This window comes from Notamacropus eugenii, chromosome 2 (genome assembly GCF_028372415.1).
Source record: "Notamacropus eugenii isolate mMacEug1 chromosome 2, mMacEug1.pri_v2, whole genome shotgun sequence".
Lineage (NCBI taxonomy): Eukaryota > Metazoa > Chordata > Mammalia > Diprotodontia > Macropodidae > Notamacropus > Notamacropus eugenii.
Window position 1 is genome coordinate 296,548,967 of NC_092873.1, and position 21,185 is coordinate 296,570,151.

The 21,185-nt window shown below is 38.7% G+C and overlaps 1 protein-coding gene across 2 annotated transcripts in view; it reads left to right on the forward strand.

Moving 5' to 3' along the window:
* Positions 1-2,180: 2,180 nt before the first annotated feature.
* CD2 (CD2 molecule) overlaps positions 2,181-21,185 on the forward strand; it is a 45,159-nt gene continuing 26,154 nt past the window's right edge. Inside the window, exons 1-3 of one of the 2 annotated variants that reach the window (XM_072644466.1) lie at positions 2,181-2,577; positions 2,901-3,206; positions 4,742-4,996. In XM_072644466.1, coding sequence (XP_072500567.1) covers positions 2,517-2,577; positions 2,901-3,206; positions 4,742-4,996 — 622 coding nt within the window. In that variant the 5' untranslated portion in view covers positions 2,181-2,516. The remainder of the gene's footprint in view (positions 2,578-2,900; positions 3,207-4,741; positions 4,997-21,185) is intronic. The other variant, XM_072644465.1, reaches the window with a different exon arrangement.

The window sequence follows — 21,185 nt, forward strand, 5'->3', positions numbered from 1 at the left end:
TGAATGCTAAGTATTTTCAGGTCTGTTAAGTGGAGGAGAGATCCAATTTGTTCTTTGGACAGGACCAGGAGAAATGGGTGGAAGTCATAAAGTAGCACATTTAGGTCTGATGTCAGGGAAGACCTCCTGAGAGAACTATCCAAAAGGAGAATGTACTGCCAGAAAGGGTGACTGCAGGAGTCTCTGTCATTAATGGTTTTCAAGGGCTGGATGGCACTTTGGGGGATTTTTATAGGAGAGTTTCTTTTGGGGGCCTGAGTCAGACTAAATGGTCACTGAGGACTACTCCAACTTTAAAATTCTGCGATTCTGTCAATTCTGGGTCCTTTCAATTGTTCACATAGCCAATGGTGCCATCAAAACACATTCCCACTTTACATCCCAGTGGATGTGAGGAGCACCATGTTTCATACTCAAGAGACAGTCCATAAATAATGGGGTAAATCAAAATGAAAATTTGGGGTCTAGCTTGTTATTTTAGTGGGGTAGATTTCTTGATGTTTGATTGCTTTCCAGGTAGATTAATTTCCTCCCTCCCCTATATTTTTTTTTGCCTTTAGTAAATGTAACATTTTACCAACCTTCCCCTTCCTCTGTTATCCGCTGGAGTTCAGTGGTCATACACAGACCTTGGCTTGAAGTTCCAAGTTTCTGCATCTCCAGATGCCAAGGCATTCCAGGTTCAGTGCTGCTTTTGGAATCAGAGGATTTGGGTTCAAATAATGACTTTGCTTCTTCGTACCTGTGTGGGTGACCTTGGATGAGTCCCCTCACCCCCTGGACCTCACCTCCCTTTTCTTTCCTTTTGAAAGGAGGGTATTGTATTAGGTGACCTTAAGCTCCCTTGCAACATTAAATCCATAATCCTTTGATCTTCTCTCTTTCTTTTTTTTTTTGACAGCAACAAAAAGAATCTTGACCTAATTCCTCCAAAAGCCCCATGATGCTCTCTGTCAGCACTGACCTTTCTTCCCTTGGACATCACATAACTTTTGCACCTCTCTTAGGAATTATCATTTATTATTTTGCATTATAGTTATTTGCATATGTGTCATATTTCTCCTACTTGAGTGTAATTATTCCATCTATACTGTGCAACTGTCCCCTCTGCTTAGCTCAGTACTCAGGATACAGGCCTAAATGTTTGCCAAATTGAAATGAAAGAAAGAATGCTGTAGGAACTAACCTGTAGGGGTTCTTAACCTGAGACCATTGTATTTGCTTTTTAAAATATTTTAATAACTGTATTTTCCTATATTCTTAGTAATTCTGTGTATTTTATTTTGTATATTTAAAAACATGACTGAAAAGAAGTCCATAGGCTTCCCAAGATTGTCAGCGGAATTCATGGCACAAAAAAGGTTAAGAACTTATGGTCTAAACCTTCGGTCAAAGGCTAGAATACAAACCCTTCCAGACACACTGGGTTGGGGTAGTGTGAGAGGGCAGGATGAGGAAGTGAGGAAGATGGTGTGGGAACAGTATATTGTAGTGGATAGAATATAGGAGCTGTAATTTGGAAGTGCTGAGTTCAAATCCCATCTCTGGCACTTCCATGAAGCAAGTCACTTAAACTCATTGACATTCAATCTCTTAATCTAGAAAATGGGGATAATAGCACCTGCTGCCCCCACCTCAGAAATGTTGCTGAACCTTATGCTGAGGAGTCCATAGGCTTTATCACACTACCAAAGAAGTCCATGGCCCAAAAAAAGTTTAAGAATCGCTTCTCTAAATACATATTTTAAGATAAGGTAACATTGCAAAGTACTTATGTGAAAAAATAAAGAATGACAAATAATTGGAGGGATTAATATAGTGCTTATGGGTGTGACAAATAACAAGAAAAAAAAGATATTGCCCAAGTTTAAAAAAATCTTACTGTATGGATCAAACAAAATCATGTGTAGAAAGCACTCTGCGAACTCTCCATGAATATTGGTTAGACCATTCACAAAAGCAAGAGGAGATCATTCCTCTATTATCAAAGGGTTTACGACTGGGCACTATTTATAGGTAAGAAGCCACAAAAACAAGAAAGTCTCTGGTGGGCGCCAGTAATGTAATTTCTAGCACTCAAGTAGTCTTAAAACAGATCAGATCTTGTGAGATCACAGTGCCCACTTTAGCTCCATTTCCTGCTTGTCTGTGTGAAAAAGGGGGAAGAAGCCGTAAAGGGGAGCAGGAGGGTAGAATGAACTTTGGAAGACCTTGAATACTCTAACTCCTCCCCATAATTCTGCTGTTTCCCTTCACTGAACATTTGAAGACAGTTTATGCTTAGAGAACTCTTTTTCTGTCCTTGTGCCTACAGCAAGCTTGGCATCCTTCCCCTGATCTCCACCCTTCCCATCCCCCTATCTCCACCCAGCCAAATTAGAATACTGTACCTTTAGTAGTTTGAACTCTTAAATACAAATGTAGGAGAAACAGAAAGACAAGCGGTTCTGCTGGAGAATTGCCACTTCTCACTTTGATGAATTTTGGGTAACCCAAGTTGGAGATACCTTCCAAAGATGAACTTCCAAAGTCACGTTTTAGTCATCTACCTGCTTCTTTTGTTCTTTTCCCCAAAAGGTAAGTGAACTGTTTGGGTCTCTGTTGGTTCCTCCATCTTCCTGAGATATTTAGAGAAGCTGCTTTTAAAAAAACCAAACTTCTGAGTGTAGAAATCTAAGGGGATTTGAAACAGTTTCTCTTCCTTGTGGGACTATCCCCTTGTACATTCTCTTGTCTTCTTTTTCCTTTTAAGAGCACTGGATTAGAAGTCAGGTAAGACCTACAGTGTAGACCCAGCTCAACCGCTTGTTCTTTAGCTCTGGGACCTTGGGGGGGACCCAATCTCTTCAATGGTTTCCTGATATCTGATGATTCTACAATGTCCTTGCTTTCTTTAACAGATGTCATGGCAGAAAACAATGATGTTTGGGGTGTACTAAATCAGTCCATCCTTTTGAACATCCCTGATCTCCCGAAGGACCAAGATAAACATGATATACGGTGGTATGAAGGATCGACTCTGATTGCAAAAGGAAATGTAAATATTCCCAAGGCTAACCATGAAAGTCACAACTATGAGATATTCCCAAATGGAACCTTGAAAATTAAAAAACTGCAGAAAACCTCTGAGCAAAACTACAAGGTGTCAGTGTATGATAAAAATGGCAGAAATGTGTTGGAGAAAGAATTGACTCTGCATGTGATAGGTGAGTATTCCTTTTCTCTGTCTCCTTCATTGGTGGTTGCCCATCAGGCAATCAACATTTCTATGGTCTTTTCCTGGCTAGGGATTTTAATAAAGGACTGGTTAGTGGAGAAACAAATGGGAAGCTGATAAGGTTTTGACTATGGATGGATGCTCCAGCTGAAATTTCATGTCATGTACTTCATGAGGAAGGTGTCTTCTGATGACCTGATTCCCCATGTGATCTCCCCCCACCCCAATTCTTGCCTCGTTCTGTTGTTTTTCCCATGTCCTCAGTAACCTAATCCCAGGCTTCTACATGAGGCAACTTGTTAGCTGCAGGAGGAAGATGACATGAAATGAAAAATGAATGGAATTCCCTAAATATGCCCAGACTTTATGATTTCATCGGCATAGGAAAGTGCTAGTGTGATGTACCCTGTGCCAATGAAGATTATGCACTCATCTACATTTAATCAAAATTGCTATAAGTGTCTTGTCCAGGGTTGCAAACTAAATATGAATCAGAGGCAAGCTTTTTTTTTGGTGAAGGGGAGGCAATTGGGGTTAAGTGACTTGCCAAAGGGTGACACAACCAGTAAGTGTCTGAGGCTAGTTTGAACTCAGGTCCTCATGACTCCAGATCTGGTCTCTATCCACTGCACCACCTAGCTCACCCAGATGTCAGACCTGAACACTAGTCTTCTCAACTCCAAAGCCAACCCTCTCAGTTATGATACAATATCTTCCCAAGGTCAAATAATCTCAATTAAAAGACCTTATAGTTCACTTAGCTTGATACCTTACCTGTGATATAGATTCCTTCTGTAACCTCACTAACATATGGTTATTGAACCACTTCTTACACACTACCAGGCATGGAAAATTCATTATTTCATGAAGCATCCTGTTGTATTTTCTTTCTAGGACTTCTTGCCCACCCTTTCCCTCCCCCTTCTCCTTAATAGTACAAGGTAACTTCTTTTTTTACATTTCCATTCTCAAAGCACCTTTGTCTTCCCCAGTAATCATAGGAAGCAATCTTAATTTCGAGCTAAGTAAAAATCTTACTGTAGGTATACATTCACATTCTAGTCACCTTCTCTACCTTTTATGCCTTGGGAAATACTTATTCCTAAATGGTCCCACTAGACTAGTAAGTTCTGTGAGGGAAAGACTGGTTTAACTAAATCTTTCATGTCCCACAGCACCTAGCCCAGTGTTCTCAAATTAAATTCAGCAAACCTTTATTAAACACACATTATGTACAAGGTACAGTGCTTGGCCAGGAGGCTATAAAGATAAAAACAAGTGATCCCTGTTCTCATGGAGTTTATATTCTATTGCAATGCAGTAGGCATTAAAATGTTTGTTGAATGTAATGGAACTACAGTGGCCTGTCACCCATAAGATTTTCACACCTGACCAGGGCCTGAGAGGCATATTCCCAATCCCTACTTTGCTTTGAGTCCATGTGGGCTACACAAACTAGAACCAATTTTCCATTCAGGGATGTTCTCAAAGTAAATGGAGTTTTATTTTTTTTTCTTTTCAAAGAGGCTGTTTCAAAGCCAGAAATGACATGGAACTGCACAGAGGGAAGTATAATTTGTGAGGTTCATAATGGGACTAATGCTGAGCTGATCTTGTTTGATAATGGGACACAGCCTCTAAAGATGGGGAACTTGAATAAAGAGGGCATGAGGCTCAAGTACACCTGGCCAAAGAACGACCCACTACCAAGGGAATTCAAATGTGTGCTGAAAAACCAAGCCAGTGAGGAGTGGATTGTGGACCAAACTCCCTGTACAGGTGTGTAGTTGGCAGCGGGTATGAATTAACCATGTTCATAACAACCATAATAACTGACATTTATATAGTTATAAATGTATATATATATATATATATGTATGCTTTTAAATGAGTAAAAACAATTTCTGTACTTTATCTGACTTGAGCCTTATAACAATTCTGTGAGAAAGATACTAGAGATATTATTATCTCCGTATTATGGATGAAGAAGTAGAGACTTAGAGGCTGAGTAAATGTCAGAGGCAGGTTTTGAACCTAGGCCTTCCTGACTTTGAGGCCAGACTACAGCACAAAGACTTATCTTTCTTTCTATGGTATTCTATCCACTCTGCTAGGCCAACTTGGTATTTTTTCCCCTTTAGTCTAAACCTGTATCTCCTGATGAGGAAGCTTTATGTAGATCAACAGCTATTCTGTAGTTCACAGTCTTTTTTTAAAATTCAATTTTATTTTATTTTCACTTCTCTAGATCTTCCTCCCTCACTAACTGAGGAAGCAAGAAAAACACAACCATAAATGTGTATAGTGAAGTAAAACAAATTCCTTCAATAACCATATCCACCCAAAAAAGTAAAGAAAAGAAGAGAAAAAATAAAAATATACTTTAATCTTCATTGTGAATCCACCAACTATCTATCTGTACAAAATATTTCATCATGAGTTCCTTGGACTTGTGGTTGACTCCACTGGGTTGATCAGAGTTCCTAAGTGTTTTGAAGTTGTTTGATTTTACAATAGTGTATTACCTGTAATCTTTTTATATTTAATTTTTATGTCTTATTTTATTTTTTCTCAGATGTAACAATTTTAATATTTGTTTTTTTTTAAAAATTTGAATTCCAAATTTTCTCCCTTCCTCTCTCCCCTCACCTTTTGAGAACGCAAGCAATTTCATATAGATCATACATGTGAAGTCATGCAAAGCAAATTTCCATATTAGCTGTATTGTGAAAGACACAGACAAAAAAAAAAACAAGAAAAAATAAAGTAAACAAAGTGTGCTTTGTTTTCATTCAGACTCCATCAGTTCTTTCTCTGGAGGTAGAAAGGATTTTTCATTGTAAGCCCTTTGGAATTGTTGGATAATTGAATTGCTGAGAACAGAGATGTCATTTGCAATTGATCATTGTACAATATTGCTGTTACTGTATATGATGTTCTCTCGGTTCTGCTCATTTCATTTTATACCAGTCCTTAGATGTCTTCTCAAGTTTTCTGAAACCCTTCTGCTCACCATTTCTTATAGTACGATAATATTCCATCATAATGATATATCACAACTTATTCAGGCATTTCCCAATTGATGGGTATCCCTTCAATATCTAATTCTTTGCCACCAAAAAAAGAGCTGCTATAAATGTTTTTATATGTATAGGTCCTTTTCCTTTTTCTTTGATCTCTTTGAAATACAGACTGAATAGTGGTATTGCTGAGTCAAAGGGTATGTACATTTTTTGTAGCCCTTTGGGCATAGTTCCAAATTGCTCTCTAGTTGGATTAGTTCACAACTCCACCAAGAGCCTCAATTTTTCCATGTCCCCTCTAACATTTGTTATTTTCCTTTTCTGTCATATTAACCAAACTGATAAGTGTTAGGTGGTATATCAGATCTTTTAAAATTACCATTTCTCTAATCAGCAGCAATTTAGAACTATAAGTAGCTTTGATTTCCTCTTTTGAAAACTGCTTGTTTATATCCTTTGATTACTTATCAATTGGGGAATGATTTGTGTTCTTCTAACGTTAACTTAGTTTTCTATGTATTTGAGAAATCAGAGAACCTTGCCGTAAATTTTTCCTGCTTTCTTTTTAATCTTGGTTGCATGGGTTTTGTTTGCGCAAAATCTTTCAATGTAATCTAAAATATTCATTTTAGCTTCTGTGTTGCTCTCTATCTCTTATTTGGTCACAAATTCTTCCCTTATCCATATATGTGACAGGTAAAATTTTCCATGCTTCCCTAATTTGCTTATGATATCACCCCGTATGTCTAAATCATGTACCCATTTTGACCTTATCTTGGTATGCTGTGAAAACTATTGGTCATATCTAGTTTCTCTTAAACCGATTTCCAGTTTTCCCAGCAATTTTTATAAAATAATGAATTTTTGTCTCAAAAGTTTGGATCTTTGGCTTTATCAAACACCAGATTACTATGCTCATATACTACTGTTCATTGTATACCTAATCACTTGCATTAATTCACTACTCTGTTTCTTAATCAGTCCTAGATTTTTAATGATTACTCCTTTCTAATTCAGTTTGAGATCTGGTACTGCTAGACCAAATTCCTTCATATTTTTTTCATTGATTTTCTTGATATTCTTGACCTTTTGTTCTTCCAGATGAATTTTGTTATTATTTTTTTCTAGCTGTATGAAAAATTTTTTGTAGTTTAGTATGGCACTGAATAAGTAAATTAATGTAGGTACAACTGTCATTTTTATAATGTTGGCTTGGCCTAACCATGAGCAATTAATATTTCTCCAGTTGTTTAGATCTGACTTTATTTGTTCAAAAAGTGTTTTGTAATTGTGCTCATATAGTTCTGGGGTTTTTCTTGGCAAGTAGACTCCCGAGTATTTTATATTGTCTGCAGTTATTTTAAGTGGAATTTCTCCTTCTATCTCTTCCTGATGAGTTTGTTGATAATATATAGAAATGTTGATGATTTATATGGGTTTAATTATATCCTTCAACTTTGCTAAAGTTGTTAATTACTTCAACTAGTTTTTTAATTGATTCTCTAGGATTCTCCAAGTATACCATCTTACCATCTGCAAAGAATGATAGTTTTTTCCTTGCCAATTTCTTTTTTCTTCTCTTATTGCTATAGCTAATATTTCTAGTACAATATTTAATAATAGTGGCAAAAATGGGCATCCTTGCTTCACCCCTGATCTTATTGGGAAGGTTTCCAGTTTATTTCCACTATAAATATTGCTTGCTAATAGTTTTAGGTAGATTCTACTTGTCATTTTAAGGAAAGCTCCATTTTTTCATGCTTTTTGATGTTTTTGATAGAATGAGTGTTGTATTTTGTCAATGGCTTTTTTCTGTATCTATTGATGTAATGAGATTATTTTTATTGTTTTTGTTATTGATATGGTCAGTGTTGAGAGTTTCCCGAATATTGAACCAACTCTACTTTCCAGATATAAATCCTACCTGGTCATATACTTTTGTAATCTCCTTGCTAGTATGTTATTTAAAATGTTTGCATCCATATTCGTTAGAGAAATTGGTCTATAGTCTTCTTTCTTTGTTTTCCTTCTCCCTAGTTCAGGTATCAGTACTATATTTGTGTGATAAAAGGAATTTTGTAGGACTCCTTCTTTGCTTATTTTCCTTAATGGTTTATATTGGAATTGGTTGTTCTTTAAATGTTCATTAGAATTCATTTGTGAATCCATCTGGTACTGGAGATTTGTTCTTAGGGAGTTTATTTATGACTTGCTCACTTTCTTTTTTTTAAGGTAGGGTTATTTAAGTATTCCATTTCCTTTTCTGTTAATTTGGACAACTTATATTTTTTGTAAATATTTATCCATTTCACTTAGATTGTTAGACTTACTGGCATGTAGTTGGGCAAAATAGCTCTTAATGATTGCTTTATTGAGTTGATTAATATGAAATTGATTAATTTCATCTTCATTGGTATTGAATTCATGTTTTTCATTTTTGAAATTTGGTTTCAGTAATTTGGTTTTCTTTCTTTTTTGAAAGAAAATCTCATCTTAACCAAGGTTTTATATGCTTTATTGGTTTTTTCATAAAAAATCAACTCCTAATTTTATTCAGTAGTTCAATGGTTTTCTTACTTTCAGTTTCATTCATCTTGGCTTTGATTTTCAGGATTTTTAATTTGGTGTTTAATTGAGGATTTTTAATTTGTTCTTTTTCTACTTTTTAAATTTGCTTGCCCAGTTCATTGATCTGCTCTTTGCTTTATTCTTGTAAGCTTTTAGAGATATAAATTTCTCCCTAAGTACTGTTTTGGCTGCTTCCCATAAGTTTTGGTATGTTGTCTCATTATTGTCCTTCTCTTTAATGAAATTATTGATTGTTTCTATGATTTGTTCTTTGACCCTTTCATTCTTTGTTATTAGATTATTTAGTTTCCAGTTAATTTTTAGTCTATGTTTCGATGGCCATTGATGTAATTTTTATTTCATTATGGTCTGAAAAGGGTGCATTTAATATTTCTACTTTTCTGCCTTTGGTTGGGAGATTTTTATGCCCTAATACATGGTCAATTTTTGTGAAAGTGCCATGTACCACTGAGAAAAAGTATGTTCCTTCCTATCCCCATTCAGTTTTTTCTAGAGGTATATCATATCTAACTTTTCTAAAATTCTATTCAACTCTTTGACTTCTTTTTTTTATTATTTTATGATCAGATTTATCTAATTATGAGAGAAGGAGGTTAAGGTTAAGGCTATTTCCTCCTGTAATTCATTTAACTTCTCCATTAAGAATTTGGATACTCTGCCATTTGTTGCATATATGTTTAGTACTGATATTACCTCATTGACTATGGTACATTTTAGCAGAATGTTTTCCTTTTTATCTTTTTAAATTAGTTTTATTTTTGCTTTTGCTTTGTCTGAGATTGTGGTTGCTACCTCTGCTTTTTTTAAGTTCATCAGAAACATAATAGATTCTGTTCTAGTCCTTTGTTTTTACTTTCTCTGTGTGTCTCTGTTTCATGTGTGTTTCTTGTAAAAGCACATTGTTAGATTCTGGTTTTTAATTCTTTCTTCTGTCTACTTCCATTTAATAGGTGAGTTTATCCCATTCCCATTCACAGTCATTATTACTGTGTATTTCCCTCCATTCTATTTATTCCCTGTTTATCCTTCTCTTTGGCTGTCTTTGTCTCTCTTTCTCCTTCCCTCTCTCCCCTCTGCACCCCAGCCCTCCTCAAAAGTCTGTTTTGCTTCTGACCACTGCCTCCCTTAATCCACTCTCCCTTCTATCAGTCACCCTTCTCTTTGTCCTTCCACTTCTGCTTCTCTGTGGGGTAAGATAGATGTCTATGCCCAACTGAGTATGCATGTTATTCCCTCTTTGAGCCAATTCTGAGGAGACTAAGATTCAAGTGTTGCCTGTCACCCCACCCCCATTTCTCCCTCTACTGTAAAAGCTATTTTTTCACATCTCTTATATGTGAGATGATTTCCCCCATTCTATCTCTCCTTTCTGCTTTCTTCCAGTGCATTCCTCTTTCTTATCCCTTAAATTTTTTTGTAAATCATCTTATCAAAGTTAATTCATAACTGTGTTCCATGTTTATACATACTCCTTCTAATTGCCCTAATGATGATAAAGTTTAACCTCACTGAATCCCCAATGATTTATCTTTCATGCGTAACTCTTTATGCTTCCCTTAGGTCTTCTGTCTGAAAGTCAGATTTTCTATTCAGTTCTGGTCTTTTCATCAGGAATGCTTGAAAGTCCTCTAATTAAATATCCTTTTTTCCACTGAAGGACAATACACAGTTTTGTTGCATAGGTGATTCTTGACTATAATTCTAGCTCCTGTGCCCTCCAGAATATCATATTCTAAACCCTCTGATCCTTTAATGTGGAAGCTGTTAAATCTCATGTGATTCTGACTGTAGCTACACAATTTGAATGGTTTCTTTCTGAATCCTTGCAATATTTTCTCCATGATCTGGAAGCTCTGAAATTTGTCTATAATATTCCTGGGAGTTTTCATTTGGGGATCTTTTTCAGGAGGTGATCAGGGGATCCTTTCAATTTCTATTTTACCCTCTGGTTCCAGGATACCAAAACAGTTTTCCTTGATAATTTCTTGAAAATGATGTCTAGACTCCTTTTTTAAAAAAAAAATCATGACTTTCATATAGTCCAATAATTCTTAAGTGATTTCTCCTTCATTTATTTTCGAGGTCAGTTGTTCTTCCAATGAAATATTTCACATTTCTGTTGACTTTGTTTTATTGTTTCTTGATGTCTGAAGTAGTAGCTTTTGCTTACTTGATTCTAATTTTTAAGGAATTATTTTCTTAAGTGATTGTTTGTGCCTCTTTTTCCATTTGGCCAATTCAATTTTTTACGGAGATTTTTTTCTAGTGCATTTTTGTGCCTCTTTTACTATTTGACCAATTCTGTTTTTTTAAGATGTTATTTTGGGGGGTTTGTGTCCAATTCACATTTTTTCTATGAGCCTTTGCTTGTAGCTATTTTTACTTATTTGTCTTCTTTTGAGTTTGTCTTGCTCTTCTCTGTCACTAGAGTAACTTTTTATGGTCAGGCTCTTTTTTCATTGTTTGCTCATTTTTTCAACCTATTTCTTGACTTTTAATTTTATGTTAAAGTTGAGCTTTATTCCCAAGGTGAAGGGGCCACTGTCCCAATCTTCATGTTTTTCATGTTGCTATTTTCAGAACTACTTCTAGGGGTCGGTAAGTTTTTGGTCTTTCTGAGATGATATGATCCAAAGAAATGTATGGTTACTGCCTTTTGGCCTGTGCTCTAGACTTTATCCAGGAAGAGACCTTGTTCTCCTATAGCCATAAGTGATAGCACTCCTCTTGACCCTCACATTATGACCAGGTGCATTACTCTCCTGTAGCTGCTAGTAATGGTATTCCTTTTTGCATTGGAACTGAGACCAGGAATCCTATTCCCTTATGAGTGAAGCACAAGCACACTTCTCTTCCTTGGAACTATGACCAGAGTCGCTGCTCCCTTGCAGCCACTCCTCTTCACCCTTGAATTGCAATCGGGGACTACATCTGGGCTATGCAACAGGGTCCTAAACTCAGCTCCTGTAAAAGATCCTCTGTAGACTTTCTGATCAGTTGTCTGACCCCCTTACCATTTGTGGGTAAAGAATTCCCAAAGCTGCTACTACTGTTGTTTGTTATAGCTGCCTCTAAGACCTGCTGATAGCATTGCCATGGCACAATGCTGTGCTCCTCAGTGACTACCACCCAGGTATGATAGATCTTTCCTGCTGGCCTCCTAAGTTGTCTTAGGCTAGAAAATTGTTTCATCCCAACCTGTTGTTGTCTCTGCCACTCCAGAATTCTATTTGAGGTATTATTTGTAAGTTGTTTGGAGGGGGCTTTGGGGCAGTTCAGGTGAATTCTTGTCTCTATCCTGCCATCTTGGCTCCACCCTTTCACCCCTCCTATCTCTTATAGTATTAAAGAGTTGCCTGACATATTGAAAGGGTGAGTGACTTGCCCAGGGTCACACACCTGGTTTGTTTCAGAGGTAAGACTTGAACTCAGGTCTTCCTGACTCTGAGACCAGTCTGCAATTCACTATATCACGCTGTCTTTTTGCCCCAGAAGACAACATGCCACCCCTCTGGAGATGTCAGTTTTAATCAATCAATTGATAAATACATATTTTAATTAAGTGTCTACTAGGTGCTAGGCTCTGTGCTAGGTTCTGTTCTAGGTACTGTGCTAGGTTCAAGAGACACAAAGACAAAATGAAATAATCCCTGCCCTCCTCAAGTTTTCATTCTATTGAAGGTGATTGATTGATTGGGGCATGACCATGCTCCTGTCTTGGACTATCATGTTGCCTGGAATGTGAAGAGAAATATTTAGGGAAAGTTGCAAGGAAAATGGCTTTCTTTGTCAGAGGTACCAATGTTGGAAATTCCCCACAGCACTCAAACTAACAAGCAATCTAAGAGTTGTCTTTTCCCAATCATACCCCCTTTCTTTCTGAAAGAAAAGATGGGTAATTAAAAACATTTCTTTGGCAAGTAATACCAGCTCACACTGGAAGTAGGAATAGAATTCAGCTGCTTTCTACTCTATGCCTTTGTTGATTGTCCCAATTGCTAGTGCTACTTCCTAAGCCCTCCCCCAACTGCTTTATCCATGGTGTCCCAAAAACCTTTAGTAAAGCTTTAAATATTTTTTTAAATTCCACCAAGACTTTTGGGACATACTGTATTGTGCAGGGGTGATCAGATGATCACAGAATTAAATTCCAGGAGTCCTCTCAATGTACTTGATGAGATTATAGGGTGTGGATGTAGGTGAGAAGGATCTACTTCTCATGGAGATAGACATAGACCACAGACATAGACTTGCTGACAGCCAAAGAGACAAAAAACTTTTGATAATGGGAGAAGCAGAATTATTTCCTAGCTCTTTCTTCTAGGTCACAAAGTGAGGACATTCCCTCTGACATAATTCAGTAATTGCCACCTCCCTAGCTTTGAGAGAGCCTTAGTCACTGGGTACCCATTGATAGTTCCTTGTGTCTCTCCAGCAAGGTGCCCCTGGGACCTGTATGTCTAACTCTGTGGATATGGGTCTTTGAGACAAAAGTCAGTGCTCTGTAGTCTCAACAGGGAGGCGAATCTGGAGGAGATTTACCAAACTGAGCAGGGCTTCTCCTGCTTACCCTGTAGAATTTTCATTTTGTATATACTTTATATGTACTTTTTTGCGTGGGGCAGCTAGGTGGCACAGTAGGTAGAGTGCTGAGTTTGGAGTCAAGAAGACCTGAGTTCAAATTCAGCCTCAGATACTTACTAGGTGGGTGACCTTGGCCAAGTCACTTACCTCTGTTTGCCTCATCTTCCTCATCTGTCAAATGAGTTAGAGAAGGAAATAGCAAACCACTCTTGTAAACCCCAAATGGGATCACAAAGTTGGACATGACTGAAACAACTGAACAAGAACTTATTTGTGTACTGGTTGTATATACTTGATGAAATGTAAATTCTTTAAAGATAGGGACTTTCACTTTTGTTTGCATACCTTGAGTCTTGCACAGTGCCTGACATATAATCGGATCTTAATAAATACTTTTTGAATTGGATAGAATTGAACAGAAGACAGGCAGCAATTTCTGGGATCCTGGGTACTGTTCAACATTTTTCTCAATGTCATGGCTAGTGCCAGGGTTGGGTGACTTCACTAGTTTATAGATGACACTGGTCTAGGAAGAAGAGTTAATGTGTGGATGACAGAGTCAGAATCCAAAAGACCTCAGTGAGCTAATCTAAGATGAAATTGAACAGTTGTGAGTGGAGAGCATTACTTTTATTTTCCAAAAGTCAACTTCACAAGAACGAGGCTGGAAGAGACCTGACTAGACCACAATTGAGGGGGTGGCGGTGGGGCAGTGATAGGAAAATTTGGAGGCCAAAAAAGTTAAAGCGGTATCAGTTAAGAATGAAAGAAGCCACGTGTCCAGGACTAAGGAGGAAGGAGTCTGGTAATGCTCTGCCCCAATCAGATCATGTCTAGAGTTCAGTTCTAGAGATTATGTTTTGAAAAGCATATCGATAAGCTTGAAGGTGTTAAGATGAGGGTTTCTAGGATGGTGAAGTTGAGGGCATATCTCGTGAGGGTCAGGCAAAAGAGTCTAGAGAAGAGAAGATTTAGAGGGGAATGTAATAGCTGTGTTCAAGGATCAGAAGGGCTTTTGTGGAGAAGATAAGTTTAGATCCACTTAGCCCCAGAGAACAGAATAAAAAGCTAAGATCCCTTAAAGATTAAGTGACTTGTTCAAGGTCATGCAGGTATTTTAGCTCTTATGAGAAGATCTAGATGAAGCAGTGGAGAGAGCACTGAATGGATCTGGATTAGCTATGTGACCCTACATGTCATTTAGCATCTGTTTGCCTCAGTTTCCTCTTCTAGGGAACAAAAATAGCACTTATGTCTCCGGGCTATTGAGAGGATAAAATGAGATAATATTTGTAAAGTAATTTGCAAACTTTAAGGACCATGTAAAAGTTATCAAAGATGATAATGATAATGATGGTGATGAAGAATCTATTAATCTGTACTAATTGATTGCCTGGTTGATAGAGGGTTTTTTGGAAGTATTCAAACAAAGTCTAGATGTCCGCTTGTTGGGTATGCTGGAGGAAACCTTCCTCCACCCCTCCAAAGGAAGGAGAAGGAGAGATACAGAGGGAAACAGATCTTTTTTCACCTCTTTTTCAAAAAATATGAGAGAAAAGAAAACTAATTCAGAAAAACTGATAGAAAAAAATCTGACCTGATACTTTATGTTTCACACCAGTGAGCCCCCAAAGGAATTGAAGCTATTAAAGGGCAGATTCTTATTCAAGACTGGGTTGGACCAGATGACCTCTGACATCTCTTTCAGCTTTGAGAGCCCATGATTGTATGATCACTGGGGTTAATGAACTCTAGAGAGGGGAGGATAAGAAGGGTTTGACAAACCATCCTTTCTTCTCTCCAAGCAAAAGAAGACAGAGTCAGAGTCCAAAAAGAAATGATGAAAGCGTGTGAGGGAATTTGAGAGAGATTGTTGCTGATACTGGAGTTGTGCTCCTCCTTTCACACAGAGTTGTTGAGGAGATATAATAGGAGGAGGTCAACCTGACATGGTTTCCCAGTGAAGCCTGTATTGCAAAGAATTGGTCATTTTTGCAAGATGAGTCAGAAAAAAATCTTTTGTCTCAACTAGAAGTACTTTTAAAGAGGCCATATGGTATGGTGTACAGGGGACGGGGCAAGAAGGTAAGGCATAAATGGTAATTCTAGTTTCTACCCCTAACTTAGTGGTATAACCTTGGATAATAACAGTATGATAATTGACATATACATATATATGTATACAAGAATGTATATGATCCTTTAAAATTTATAAGGTACTTATATATTATCTCATTTGAATCTTGGAGGGAGGTATTATAATTATTATCATCCCCATTTTTCAGATAAAGAAACTGAGAATGAGCAGGGTTAGCTGATTTGCCCATGGTCTTCTAAGCTAATAAGTATTGGAAGTAGTACTTGAACACAGGTCTTCTGGTCCAGCATGCCTATCTACCTCTGCAATCTACTTCCTCTCACTAGGCTTCCATTTCCTTATCATTAAACTCAATCAAGGGTCCAGAGGGCAGCATGCTTGCCTTGGTCTGGGTCTCTGGGCTGCCAAGAGGGCAGGTGAAATCCCTGAGACTTCAATGAGGGTGAATAAAAGGATCATGTCATCAACCTCTAAGTCTCCCCTCCCCCTATTTCACTAAGATGACGTTACCTCTCCTTATCTCTGTGGCTTCCTTTCAGCTTCACTCAATTCTTATTTTGACACCTCATACTGGCACAGATGTGCCTCTGGATTCTCAAAAGCTGTACTAGCAGGAAGAGAACTCTGACCTCTTCCTACCCACTGGAAGGCCAGAGTCCTGGCTCAACAATGGACTGTGCATCTGTGAGATGTAGACCAGCCTAGCTCAGTGGAGAAGGCCCAAGATCCAGAGGATTGCTGCAGTGGCAGCAACACTAGGCTTTAGAGTCAGAGAACATGGGTTCCAATACTATCTCTCATGCTTACTTCCTGTGTAGCCTTTGGTAAATTATTTTACTTTGCTGGGACTCAATTTTCCTCTTAATGTGTAAAATAAGAGGGTGGGACTCTATGGCCTCTGAGGTCCTTCCCAGCTCTCCATTTGTATATATATAATTGACTCCCTGAGGGTAAATTTGGTGGGGAGGGTCTTTAATTCATGAAGATTATCTACTCAGGAAGGCTTGGGACTGGAGTGAGCTCTCCCTCACTCAGAACTTCAGTATGTGGTTTCCCTCCAGAGGCTGCCCTTCAAGTTCATCTTAAATATTGGATGAATTTGGGGAACCTGGAGGTTTGGGGCTGAGTTATAGTACCCTTTTTTATTTGCTCTGGGCCCTGGTAGCTCGTTAAGGATGGGCCTGAGTGGAGCACTGTCCTAGGAACATAAAAGAAATAGTCCCAGTCATCATGTGGCTTGTGGGATAGAATGTTAGAGTTGGAAGGCGCCCTGGAGATTATCTCACTAAACCCCCTCACAAGTAAGGAAATCAGGTTCCTGGGATGCTTGGACCAAAGTCCTTGGGATGCGCAAGGTCACAAGGCCAGGTGGGCAACATAGGATTCAACTTCCATTTATAGAAACATATAACATAGGTTCTTTTAATTACATCATACTGTGTCTGTCTCTAATTGGGGAAGCAATGTATTAGCACATGAAATAAGAGATCATTTACATAGCATCAAGTCAGCAAGCACAAAATCATGTACCAGAATGCAAATTAAGCACATACGTTTAGAGGGGATACATGCACCATGAGAAGCAGTCAAGAGAAAAAAAGAGTGTGTATATATGGGAAAGAATGGGGACTCAGTTTTAGAGTTACAGATTTAGAATTGTGAGGTTATTTAGTCAACCCCGAATTTTGCAAATGAGGAAACTGAGTCATGGGGAGGGGTTTAGTGAGTTGACCAATGTGTACTAGGTATGAGAGGTAGGATTTGAACCCATGTCCTGTGGTTTTCTAGTCAGCACTCTTTCCACTGAGCCACATCTCAGACCAAGGCTCCATCTACTATGCCTCTTTGCTCTCTTTCTTCCTTCCTCCCTTCTCTCTTTTTCCCTCTTCCTTTTCTTCCTTCCTTTTCTTCCTTCCTTTTCTTCGTTCCTTCCTTCCTTCCTTCCTTCCTTCCTTCCTTCCTTCCTTCCTTCCTTTCTTTCTTTCTTTCTTTCTTTCTTTCTTTCTTTCTTTTCTTTTTCTTTTCTTTTTCTTTTCTTTTTCTTTTCTTTCCTTCTTTCTTTCTTTCTTTCTTTCTTTCTTTCTTTCTTTCTTTCTTTCTTTCTTTCTTTCTTTCTTTCTTTCTTTCTTTCTTTCTTTCTTTCTTGTGGCTGCCTCTCAAGAAAATTAAATGGAACTAGAGAAGCAGGTAACAATTGGAAGACTGGCTCCGGGAGGAGGACATTACAACACTCAGTTTGTAACAGTGCCATCTCAGAGAGGAGATGCTTAAAATCGAGGAGACCATGAATGTTATGGAAGTGTGAACATGGGCTTAGTGACCAGAATCCATAATTCTAGTACAAGGTAGAGCATCAATTGCAACTTATTGCTAAGCTGTGGGCAAATTTGCTAGGGCAAGTAAAAGGAAACCCTACTCCACCCAGCAGGAGATAAACTTAGGAAACTCATTACCCTAAGAGGGGATGCTGGCAGAGAATATAAGAAGATTCTGTTTAGACACATGTGTGTGATGGCTGCTAAGAAAGGCAGCCTGGTGTAGTGGAAGGAGCACAGGATTTGGGGCCAGAAGACTTGGATCTGAATCTCAGCTCTGCCATTTACTAATTGTGTGATCTTAGGTAAGTGTCTTCACCTCTCCCAGCCTCAGTTTCATCATCTATAAAATGGGTACAACAATACTAACTAGTTCACAGAGTTGTAGAAGGATGAAATGAGAAGATGTGTTTAAAGTGCTTTGTAACTGTGATGCACCATGTAAATGGGCGTTATTGTTATATACTGAGCTTTCAAGGTGGGCATGACTATGGACAGCCTTGTTCTAGGACATGACCCTTGCTGCATGTGTGGATGACAGAAAGCTGGGCTAACTTGGCCGTGAGCCTGACTCAATGTAGCAATGCCTTTGTTTCTGAGTGTGCACTTTTTAGGGTATGTGCCTGTGTCCCTCCCATGTAAGAGGAATCTAACAGAGAAAAAGAGCCTGAGCCCTTTCTAAATCTCCCCTGCTCTGCCCATTTAGGGAACATGTGTTTAGGCTTATACCTAGACATTGTGGCTACATGTATTTAAATCTCACACCTTGCTTAGTTAGTTGGTTGGTTGTTGTCCTTCGTCTTTGAAGAGGACCAAAATGACATCAGCATTGTAAAGTGAAATTTCAGTGTGTCCAACTGTGGCTGATCAGACCAATACGAGCTTGGAATGTTCTACCACAGGTTGGGCACAGATAGTCTGTTGGGGTGGATATCCCAAATTTGCGCATCCTGCATTACTTTGTGCTGTCTCAATTCTGCTTTGCTCAAAGAGCACAGTACCCTTTCTTATGTGGGCACGCCATGCTGAGCAGTCCTGTGCTAGTGTCTCCCATGTTGCGCAGTAAAATCCAAAATTCTTGAGAGAGACCTTGAGAGTGTCCTTGTATTGTTTTTTCTGGACACCATATGATCACTTGTCCCATGCAAGTTCTCCAAAATAGTCTTTTTGGCAAGCGTACATTTTGCATTCAAACAACGTGGTCAGCCCATTGGAGTTGTACTCTCTGAAGCATAGTTTGAATACTTGGCAGTTCAGCTTGAGGAAGGACTTCAGTGTCTGGTACCTTATCCTGCCAGGTGATCCTCAGAATCTTCCTAAGACAGTTCCAATGGAAGTGATTCAGTTTCCTGGCATGGCACTGGTAGACTGTCCATGTTTCACAATGAGGTCAGTACAACGGCTCTGTAGATCTTCAGTTTGGTAGTCAGTCTAATACCTCTTCTCTCCCAAACCTTTCTTCAGAGCCTCCCAAACACTGAGCTAGCTCTGGCAATGCATGCATCAACCTCGTTGTCAATGTATACATCTCTGTAAAGTATGCTACCAAAGTAAGTGAACTTCTCCACAGCATTCAGAACTTCTCCATTTGTTGTAATTGATGGTTCCACATATGAATGGTGTAGTGGTGGCTGATGGAGCATCTGTGTTTTTTTGGGTATTAATTATTAGGCCAAAATTAGCACAAGCAGCAGCTAATTGATTCATACTTTGTTGCATCTCAGCTTCAGAGGCTGCATTGAGAATCATTTGCAAACAGAAAATCATGCACCAACACTCCCTCCACTTTGGTCTGAGAGAATTTTTTCAAATTGGAGAACTTACCATCAGTACAGTAGTTGACCTTGATGCCTGCTGTGTTCATTCTTATTGAAAGCATTTGTCAATATGGCTGAAAGTATCATGCTAAAAAGCATGGGAGCAAGCTCATAGCCCTGTTTCACTCCATTGGTGACTGGAAAGGCATGAGAGCTTTGTCCATTATTCAGAACCCAGGCAAACATGCCCTCATGAAATTGATGTACAATATTGATGAACTTCTCTGGGCAGCCAAATTTTGACATTATTTTCCATAAGCCCTCACTACTAACAGTGTCAAAGGCCTTGGTCAGATCCACAAACATTGTGTACGGACCTCTCTTCTGCTCCTGGCATTTCTCCCAGAGTTGTCAGGCAGCAAACATCATATCGACTGTTCCTTGGCCCTTTCTGAAGCCACACTGGCTCTCAAGCATATGCCCATCTTCCAGGTGAAGGATCAGCCTGTTAAGGAGAACTCTAGCAGGAATTTTGCCAGCAGTGATGGAGAGATCCCCCTGTAATTGTCAGAAGTGAATCCATTCCCTTTACCTTTATAGAGATGGACAATGGAGGCATCCTTGAACTCCTGGAGGATAACCTCCTCTTGCCACATAACCTAGAAAATTTCAGTCAGCTTTTGTATAAGCAATGGTCCCCCTACCTTGTAAATCTCAGCTGGAATAGAATCAGCACCAGGTGCTTTGCCACATGAAAGGAGCCTAATGGCCCTCAAAACCTCTTCTTCAGTTGGAGGATCAGTTAAGGAGGGATTGACTTCAACCTGAGGTAAACAGTCAATGGCCTCAGCATTGATTGATGATGGTCTGTTGGGAACACTATGGAAGTGTTCAGCCCATCTGTCTAGGATCATGTCCTTATCACAAATCAATGTGACTCCATCAGCACTGAGTAGTTGTGATGCACCATAAGTTTTTGGTTCATAAATAGCTTTCAGGGAATCATAAAAGTGCTTTGGATTGTTACTATCAGCATAAAACTGAATTTCATCTGCCTTCCTACTGAGCCAGGAATCCTGCATCTCTCTAAATTTTGCTTGTACTTTGCTTTTGAAGTATCTTTCTACTCCATCAGCTAATTGCCTCTAGCTAGGAGGTGAAGAAAGAGCTCATTATCAGCAAATTAAAAACTGTTCTTGTTCAGAATATGCTTCAATATTCTATTGATCTGTGATTTCAGTCCAAGATTAGTTTCAAGTATTGTGGTTACTGAGTTCAATCCCAGGTGTGGCCTAGTACAGAGGAAAGAGCTCAGGGGGCAAAGTTTTCAGTTCCATCTCTGATGCTTATGACATATTCTACGTGAGTAGTGGGCTTGGAATCAATGCCTCAGACATTACTAGTTATTTGATCCTGGGTAGGTCACCTCACTTGTTTCCTCATCTATAAAATGGGGATAATGATGGCATTCTACCTCACAGGATTATTGTGAAGATCGAATTAGATAACAAGTACAGTAAAGTGCTTTGCAAACTTTAAAATGCGGTGTAAATGCTGTACTTTTTTCCCCCTCATCTTAGAACTTAACCTTGTTTGGGGAGG